This window comes from Macrobrachium nipponense, chromosome 13 (genome assembly GCF_015104395.2).
Source record: "Macrobrachium nipponense isolate FS-2020 chromosome 13, ASM1510439v2, whole genome shotgun sequence".
NCBI lineage: Eukaryota > Metazoa > Arthropoda > Malacostraca > Decapoda > Palaemonidae > Macrobrachium > Macrobrachium nipponense.
The window spans coordinates 100,613,511-100,623,669 of record NC_087206.1 but is presented as its reverse complement, the minus strand read 5'-3'; the positions used below and the strand labels follow the sequence as shown (position 1 = coordinate 100,623,669).

The following is a 10,159-nucleotide window of genomic DNA, read 5'->3' as shown; positions in this document are numbered from 1 at the left end:
TACACACTTCACACATTCGATGCATGCACACACAACTATGATGAATTTATATTAATGCAAAGGACTGAATGTATCTTATAATAGACTCTAAAATAGTCAGAGTTTAAGCTGGCTTGAATGCAACAAAAAACTGCATCTTTATGATTACATAACAAAAGTAGTGTATCAAACAGAACTATGATTATGATCATACATATCATGCATGTCTAGAATAGATTTTTATCAAGCATTCTGCCATTTACTTTGGGCACATACCTTAACTTAAAAAAACAGCACATAAAATTACTTATCTTAACCCACAAGATGATATATCTAAAGCTATAACTTTACTAGGGGGCACTCAGTCTCCGCCATTCCATAGGGAATTTAATTTACCCTTGTTATTATTTCGGAATTATGCTTAACTGTTAAACAGTATGTTGGGCTTTACACTAGAATGCACTTGGTCCATGTTACAGAGATGAGTGATGTTTGTTAAAGTGTGATAAAATAGAAAAATAATTTCTTCTTGAAAAGTGATTACACTTGGTATTAAGCTACTCAAAAGACACCTGAATTCCATGTTTAAACAAAGTTACAGAAATCTTAGTTGTCAGCCGACCAGAATTCTGAATTATTTGATACAGCTACATTCAGTATTTGAACAAATAATACAACTTTGTCATGACAAAACCAACTCAAAATTGCTTCAAAGAAATATCAGGAATATATCACGGATACTTCCTTTAAAACCACGTCCAGACTCAAATTATATCTCTGGTGAAGTAATTTAAATATCAGTGAACATTATTACACTCGATTACAACAAACAACCACTCGATTTTATGAACACTTTTAACAACAGTGGAATTATCACAAATTTGACAGGAATTCCAATAACAGTAACAGCTCCCCAAATAGAGTTGAATTCTTTTTTACATTAAAAATGTATGTTACTTGATTACTTCCCCTTATCTGGATCAGCAATTCTCTCTTTTTATTTACTCTTTTACTTTGGTGTTACCTTAACTATGTCATTGCGAATATTTATGGCTCGTGTGATTCAGGTTGTGTTGTGTCCTAGCATATTCTGCTCTTGTCTGGAGATGGAACTGGGATGGGTCAGTTCCAGTGGAAGGAGAACGACTTGCAAGTTTTGCAGTGTGTTTTGAAGGTGTGCAAAGCCTGAAATCTTGGTTGTTCACCCCTGAAATGTGTGGCTGTGACCTAGTCGTCCTAGGATTTTTTCCTCTGTTTAAATTCTTTGGTTGACTGACATTTCTTTGCCAGTTTTCTTCATCTAAATCTGTGGAAATATACTCAAGGGAGGGCCTTAGGACAACAGGACTCCCATTGGTTGAATTTCAAATTTCAGGCAGGTAGGTCGCTGGAGATCCTGGTGTTTAATTAGTAAAGACGTCAAGTACAAAGTGCGAGTCAATAGGTGGGGCCTCTTCTTGCTTTGTTGTGGCCAGGGTTATGAGGGGGTGTGGCGGTTTATGATCATTTAGAGCAACAGCTATGTTAAATGAGATGAAAACTTTCTAATCATTGTTGCCCTATACATCAGTGGGAGGTGAGCTTCCTTGCATTATCTGTAAGACGGCACAGGGCAGTAGTGACATTTTCAGTTTAGAGGGATTATATAAGTAAAAAAAAGAGAAGAGAAAGTTTGTTAAGTCAGGCAAGGGTATGATAATACAATAAACTTAAGCCAGATAGTGAGGTGAGCTTTTTAATCTCTTGACACTTGGCCTTTATTCAGCTCAAACATACTTGAGGTTAGGTTCCAGATCCCCTCGCGCAAGGCGAGGATTTGTGTAAATTTGGTAGTCACTAAAAATGCTAATAAATGCTAATTTATATTTAAACATTCAACGTGACCCTAATCATGCTCCCAAAGTGTTAAGCTAACTTTGAAATGAAGTTAAATAACTATAATTTCATTTAAGAGTTAGCTTAATGCATTACCCTTAAAAAAGAAATAAATGGATTACATAGATTACATCCCCCCCGAATACAGGGGAACACTGCAATGCATATACATATATATATATATATATATATATATATATATATATATATATATATATATGTGTGGTGTGTGTGTGTGTGTGTGTGTATATATATATATATATATATATATAATATATATATATATATATATATATATATATATATATGTATGTATATATATGCAGAAGCCAGGTACTATGTCGTATCTCTAAGTAAATGGGGATACAATCCACAATGAAGTAAAATCCTCTTGTAGTTTAAAATATATATATCTTGTACAGGATTAAAGCTTTCGACCATCAACTGTGGTCTTGTTCACTAAAATGTGATATGTCACCTCAAGGAACTAACGAGTAAGAGCACAAACATTTGAAAAAACAGCGGTTAGGTAACAAGCTAGTTCATATTATGAATGATCAGGCGGTTGAGCCCTCTTTCTTTCCAGAATTTGTCTTGATCTTCGTGGGGGAATGTTTCTATTGTCAACTGCTTGTTCTATGGTGGTTGGGTGGTTTGTTGGAGAAATGACCTGAGTGGAGTAAACAGGAGAGGAAGCAGCATCGTTATTGGCACATATGTTTCTAAAGTTTGAAATTTTCCCTTTCCTACATATCTCTTCACAAATAGCTGTATTTTCTGTAATGCCAGGCTCTTAAACGATAGTAACACATACCTTAAAGTAACAAAACCCCCTTGCATTAGCGATTTGCAGTCTGAATTTAACAAGAAAATAAAAGCCATAGTTAGCAGTGGTGTGGAAAAAGAAACCAGAAATATAGTCCTGAGTAAGCTAGCGAGAAAACTGCCGTCTTTTAGTTATTTTTACGGAACTCCCAAGATTCACAAGGAGGGGTGTCCTTTAAGGCCCATTGTCGCTAGCTGCAACAATCCTCAGTCGGACCTGTCATCATGGTTAGCGGATGTTTTGGGGAAATTAATAGGGACAATTTCGAAATCTCACATTAAGGACAGTATGGATTTTATGGATCAAATTAAGGAAAAGAATTACATAGGTACTATGTACAGTCTAGATATAGTTTCTTTATTCACGAATGTACCACTGAGTTTCGTGCTCGACAACTTGAAGAAATTAGCCTCAGATAATATTTTCAAGCCACCTATGCACATAGATAAATTTTGTCATTTGATTAACATTTGCGTTGAATCTACAATTTTTGAGTTTAATGGTTCGTTCTATCAACAAAAATCCGGGGTCTCGATGGGCTCACCTCTCTCCCCTATATTGGCTAACTTATGTATGGAATTTTTCGAAAAGGTTTACGTTGACACACTACCGGAAGACATCAAGCCTGAAATTTGGGTTAGGTATGTAGATGATGTTTTTATTGTTTATAGACACGGCGAGGAAGCCTTTCATAGGTTTTTAGAGTTGCTTAATGGTTTTTGCCCTCTATTAAATTTACAGTGGAAAAGGAAATGGAAAATAGGCTTCCCTTTCTAGATATGGTAGTTCATAGAGACACAGTGAGTAGTGACTTTAAATTCAGAGTGTATAGGAAGAACACCCACACAAACACCTATATTCATTACTATTCATATCATGAACCTAAAGTAAAGCACAACGTTTTAACCAATTTATTCTTTCGAGCATACCGAATATGTGATCCCCAGTTCATTGACGCCGAAATAAACTTCTTGGTAGATAGTTTTACTAAACTGTGTTACCCAAAGTTTTTTATACTACAGTCTCTATCTAAAGCTAGATCGATGATATAACTGAAAAGGCAGATTTTAAGGCATCTGCCTTGTCCTCCTTCCTTATTAATAGGAGAACTTAATAAATTTTTCTAAGCGGCAGCCTTAAAGGAAAAAAGAACGGCTTCACAACGTAGTTTTTCAGTACAACAGTACAATCAAGAAGAAACTCATTAAAAATAACCCGGGTAATAGAGAGAATGTAGGAGTATATGTAATACCTTGTAGTGATTGCAATGAATGTTACGTGGGAGAAAGAGGACGTTCCATTGATAAGAGAAGGGAAGAACACGTTGCTGCTTGCAGAAGGGGAAGTTCATACAGTGCAATTGCGCAACATACATGGGAGAAAAACCACGCAATAAATTTTAAAGGTACAAAGGTTGTTTTTACATGTAACGACAGGACTTTGAGACGAGTAGTAGAAGGGGCGTTAATTTCATTAAACGAGACCTTTGCAGGAAATACTGGCATTACAGAAAATACAGCTATTTATGAAGAGATATGTAGGAAAGGGAAAATTTCAAACTTTAGAAATATTTGTGCCAATAACGATGCTGCTTCCTCTCCTGTTTACTCCACTCAGGTCATTTCTCCAACATACCACCCAACCACCATAGAACAAGCAGTTGACAATAGAAACATTCCCCCACGAAGATCAAGACAAATTCTGGAAAGAAAGAGGGCTCAGCCGCCTGATCATTCATAATATGAACTAGCTTGTTACCTAACCGCTGTTTTTTCAAATGTTTGTGCTCTTACTCGTTAGTTCCTTGAGGTGACATATCACATTTTAGTGAACAAGACCACAGTTGATGGTCGAAAGCTTTAATCCTGTACAAGATATATATATTTTAAACTACAAGAGGATTTTACTTCATTGTGGATTGTATCCCCATATATATATATATATATATATATATATATTATATATAATATTATATATATATATATATATATATATATATATAATATATATAGATATATATCATATATATATATATATATATATATATATATATATATATATATATATATATATATATATATATATATATATATATATAATATATATATATATATATAAATAAAGATAAATGCCACGAAGAAAAAATAAACGAAGGAGTCTGCGAGATCTTTCGACTTAAAAGTCCTTTACTGAAGCAGATACTGACAAAAATACGAGAAAAGACAATACAAGAAGGTTCGTATAACTGACAGATAAGGATTATAAAGGGATTAGTGCCTAGAATCCGACACACCTGGAAGATAAGAAACCTTCCCAAACAAGCATAAACAAAGGGTGCAATCAAAGGTTTAAGACAATCATCTCAGATACAATCTCCAGACAATTAAAGGATTATAGGTGACAGCTATTCGGAACCTGGTAAACAAAACCATATTAACAAAACATGACAGACATACATTACAATAAAATGCATTATTTATTCATTTAAGTGAAAACAACCACCGAATTAATTGGATTGACAGTTCAGTAATTGCACGGTCAAGAGATGTCTTATCACGAAATCTTTTAGAATCTGCTTTAATACAACTTACTTTTCATTGTAATTTCAATGTTAGTCGTGGCCTTTTTCATTTAGACCCTTGTATCTGTAACATGTTTAAGAATGACCTCAAATATATAATTACTGACTTAAATAAAAATCAGTTGCCTTAGAGTTATTAAAAATTTTATTGTAATGTATGTCTGTCATGTTTTTGTTAATATGGTTTTTGTTTACCAGGTTCCGAATAGCTGTCACCTATAATCCTTTAATTGTCTGGAGATTGTATCTGAGATGATTGTCTTAAACCTTTAATTGCACCTTTGTTTATGCTTGTTTGGGAAGGTTTCTTATCTTCCAGGTGTGTCGATTCTAGGCACTAATCCCTTTATAATCCCTATCTGTCAGTTATACGAACCTTCTTGTATTGTCTTTTCTCGTATTTTTGTCAGTATCTGCTTCAGTAAAGGACTTTTAAGTCGAAAGATCGCGCAGACTCCTTCGTTTATTTTTTCTTCGTGGCATTTATCTTTATTTATGGATTTTATCACGTTCCTAACTTTCGTGATTCTGTTATATATATATATGTATATATATATATATATATATATATATTATATATATATATATATATATATATATATATATATATATATATACAGTGGTACCTTGAGATACGAGATTAATTCGTTCCGGAACCGGGCTCGGAACTCGAAAAACTCGTATCTCAAATCAATTTTTCCCATTTAAATTAACTGAAATGTATTTAATCCGTTCCAGACCTATGAAATATACCCCCAAACCATCGTAAATAATGAAGAAAACACACATATAAATGTAGAAATATAGTACAAAAAAATTATACAGTAATATATTTTAGTAATGAATAGAATTAAAGTAAAATAAAGAAAAGAAAAAGTTAATTTAATCTAACCTTGGTGACAGTCGCGTGCGGGCAGCTAAGGGAGGCGAGTGACGGAGGGGGAGGGGAGACGGTGGACGGCTACATTAGTCCCGTTACGTAAACAGGAATTTTCCTAACAGAAAATGAAAAATGAACATTAAAATGTAAACTAAAACTAAAATTTAGCAATGAATAACAAAGTTACGTAACACAACAAAAAGTTAAGAACACGTAATCTTACCTTGCTGACAGGCGAGTGCGGCTGGCTAACGGAGTCGAGTGGCGGAGGAGGAGGAGGAGGAGGAGGGAGCAGGGAGGGGCTAGTCCCGTTACGTAAACAGCATTTTTTCGAACACAAAATGATAACATTAAAATGTAAACTAAAACTGCATTTCCTTAACTTTAATAAAAATTTGCACTTTCCTTAACTTAAATTTGAAAAAATACTAAATGCACTTTAAACTTAAAACTTAACCTAAGCGATACGTAAGTTTAATCAGCACTTGTTTTCTGCCTTTTAGAATCACTTTCGGCACTTTCATTTGCGCTTCTCTTTAACAAAAATTTATCCAAAGAGCTTTGCTTCTGCCTCCCTTTTAGAATGTTCCGGAAATGAGTCAAACAAGTGTCATTAAATAACGCTGAAGCACGACTAGTCGAAACTTTTTCTGGATGTTTCTGTTCAATGAAACTCGAAAGTGTTTCCCACATTGCTAACATGTCTTTAATTTGACTTGTAGGAATCACTTCCTCCGGCTCTTCCTCCCCCTCGCTACAGCTGCTAATCTCTTGCAGGGCCTTCGTATGTTGCATCACCTGCAGCTCCTTCAACTCCTCAATTGAGAGTTCCTCCTCATGTTCCTCGACGAGTTCGTTTGACGAGTCGCCCTCATCTACCTCCAGACCCATCGACTTTCCGAGGGACACAATCTCCTCCACCGTTGCTTGGGGTACGAACCCTTCGAAGTCCCTCTCTGAAACAGCATCAGGCCATAGCTTTTTCCACGCCGAGTTCAAGGTTCGTCTCGTTACCTCTTGCCATGCCGAGTCAATGATACGTAAACATACGACGATATTGTAATGCTCTTTCCAAAACTCTCGAAGGGTAAGCTTGGTGTTCTCTGTCACCTCAAAGCATCGGCGGAACAAGTGCTTTGTGAAAAGCTTTTTAAAATTTGCAATGACCTGCTGATCCATTGGTTGCAGGATGGAAGTCGTGTTGGGTGGGAGGTAGAGGACTTTCACAAACTGGAACTCCTAGAGAATGTCATCTTGAAGACCAGGTGGGTGGGCCGGAGCATTATCCAAAATTAATAAGGCTTTCAGTGGGAGGTTATTCTTTTGAAGATATTCCTTCACTGAAGGACCGAAGACGAGGTTTACCCAATCTGTAAAGAACTGCCGCGTAACCATGCCCTTGCATTCGCGCGCCACATTACGTGCAGTTTTTCTTTCAGAATTTTGTGTGACTTGAACGCTCGAGGATTTTCAGAATGGTAGACTAGCAGTGGCTTTACTTTACAGTCACCACTAGCATTTGCACACAATGCAAGGGTCAGACGGTCCTTCATGGGCTGGTTATGCCATGCATCTTCGCTCTCCCTTCGGTGATGTATGTCCTCCGTGGCATTTTTTTCCAAAATAATCCCGTCTCATCGCAGTTAAAGACTTGTGCGGGATGTAGCCTTCCTCCTCAATAAGCTCAGCGAACTCGACGATGTACCTTTCAGCTCCTTTACATCGGCACTCGCAGCTTCACCATGCCTCACCACCGAATGAATGCCACTTCTCTTCTTAAAATTATCGAACCCCCACCACGACTTGCCTTAAACGTGTCTTCTGCTCCCCTTCTGAAGTGATGCCTCTTCCTTCTTCAAATCTGCCGTAAATAACGCGAGGCCTTTTCGCAAAATTATAACTCTCCGTCCACTGTATCTCCCGCTAGTTCCTTCTCTTTCAACCATACCAAGAGCAGCTTCTCCATTTCTTCATGGACATTTGTCCTTAATTGCGACAGAATTGTAGTTCCTTAGTGTTTTGCACTTTTGATGGCATCCTTTTGCTTTAGGATGGTACAAATGGTCGATGTTGCTACGCTCATACACCCGGGCCAGTTCCATCACTCGTACACCACGCTCATGTTTTTCTATTATTTCTCGCTTTACCTCTATCGGCAGCATTCTCTTCTTCTTTTCGCCACTCTCCTTTGCACGTACTTTCTTTGGCCCCATGATGGTAGGTAAAAAGTTCACTAATTCGTGAAAAAACAGCGAAAACACGAGTACAGCTCACAAAACACAACTTAAATCTGTCGCCACACGTGCGAGTGAGCTCGTGAGATGCTCCCAGCTGATGCTGCCCGCGAACGCCAACTAGCGGTGGGGCGTCACCCCAAACCAACTCGGATCTCGGGACACAGCTCGGGTCTCAAGGCAAAATTTGGACCGAATTCCACCTCGGGGTCTCAAAGCACTCGTATCACAGGACGCTCGTATCTCAAGGTACCACTGTATATATATATATATATATATATATATATATATATATATATATATATATATATATATATATATATATATATATATATATATATATATATATATATATATATGGATATACGTTTCCTCGATGAATGCTTCGTGAGTTTTAACTAACAAAGTAGGCAGTTTTAAGCATTTTTATAGGGGCTTCAACTATTCGTGGATTCTAGCTATTTTCGGGTTGGGGGGGGAGGGGTTCTGGTATACATCCCCCCCGACTACAGGGGAACACTGCAATGTATATATATATATATATATATATATATATATATATATATAATATATATATATATAATAGATATTATATATACTGTAATGGAGTTAACTTATTTGATTAATTTTATATCGTTGCTATGCTTTTGGGACTTCACACATTAACCCTCTTAAGCCGGAGCCCTAAAAATCAAAACGTCTCCCGTATGCCGGGCCTGGTTTGGAGAGCGGGGAAGTGGAAAAAATAATTTTTCAAAAAATTACAGCGCGCGTACTTTGAAGATTAAGAGTTCATTTTTGGCTCCTTTTTTTGTCATTGCCTGAAGTTTAGAATGCAACCATCAGAAATGAAAAAATAATATCATTATCATATGTAAATAATGCGATATATGGTAGCGAAAAAAAAAAAATTCATTACATAATTGTATTCAAATCACGCTGTGCAGAAAACGGCGGTCAAAGCTAACCAGTTACTTTTTTTTGCGTTGTATTTTACACTAAATTGCGATCATTTGTTAATATAATACATTGTAAAACAATAAAAGTAACACCGGAAAAAATATTATCACAAAAATGATGTACGAATTCGTAACGCGCGGACGCAAAAAAATATTTTTTTTCAAAAATTCACTGTAATTCTAATAATGTTCTAGAGACTTCCAATTGTTTCAAAATTAAGACAAATGATTGAATATTACGATACTGTAAGAGTTGTAGATTAGAATTGCAAGATTTCGACCATTTCGGACGAGTTAATTTGACCGAATGTCGAAATTTTAATATATATATTTTTTCATATGCACATATTTCGAAGATGGAAAAAGCTACAACCTTCAATTATTTTTTATTGTATTCTTCATGAATTTGCGCACATTTGATATATGAAACTCTATAAAAAGGCTAATATGACAAAGGAGCAAATATTAGGATAATGCCATGTACGTATTTCGGAGACTTGCGGCCGCGAATGGCGCGCGGAGTGAAGGTAAATATATTTTTCAAAAATTCACCATAAATCACAATATTGTTTAGACACTTCAAATTTGTTTCAAAATGAAGAAAAACATGGACGGAATATTACTAGGCCGTAAGAGTTTTAGCTTACAATTGCGTTTTTCAACTATTTCGGTAGAGTCAAATTTGACCGAACGTGGTTTTTTTCTATTTATCGTGATTTATATGCAAATATTTCGAAAAAAGAGAAAAGCTACAACCTTCAATCATTTTTAGTTGTATTCTACATGATAAATTGCGCACATTTCATATATAAAACTTTATGAAAC

The 10,159-nt window shown here is 35.9% G+C and overlaps 1 protein-coding gene across 1 annotated transcript; it reads right to left on the bottom strand.

Annotated features, from left to right (window-relative positions):
* Positions 1-1,545: 1,545 nt before the first annotated feature.
* Positions 1,546-8,354, bottom strand: LOC135225405 (tigger transposable element-derived protein 1-like). The gene is made up of 3 exons (XM_064264740.1): positions 8,289-8,354; positions 6,747-7,380; positions 1,546-1,574 (listed from the first exon to the last, which is right to left on the bottom strand). Exons 1-3 carry the CDS (start codon positions 8,352-8,354, stop codon positions 1,546-1,548), a joined length of 729 nt encoding a protein of 242 aa, XP_064120810.1.
* Between the last annotated feature and the right edge of the window lie 1,805 nt (positions 8,355-10,159).

What these genes read in the sequence shown, in the direction of transcription:
- LOC135225405 (XM_064264740.1), bottom strand. Translation starts at nt 8,354, where the DNA reads ATGGGGCCAAAGAAAGTACGTGCAAAGGAGAGTGGCGAAAAGAAGAAG. An exon ending in AGAGAATGCTGCCGATAGAG is followed by an intron (nt 7,381 to 8,288) that starts GTAAAGCGAGAA and finishes GACATTCTCTAG; the next exon opens with GAGTTCCAGTTTGTGAAAGT. An exon ending in AGCGTTATTTAATGACACTT is followed by an intron (nt 1,575 to 6,746) that starts GTTTGACTCATT and finishes GCCGTCTTACAG; the next exon opens with ATAATGCAAGGAAGCTCACC.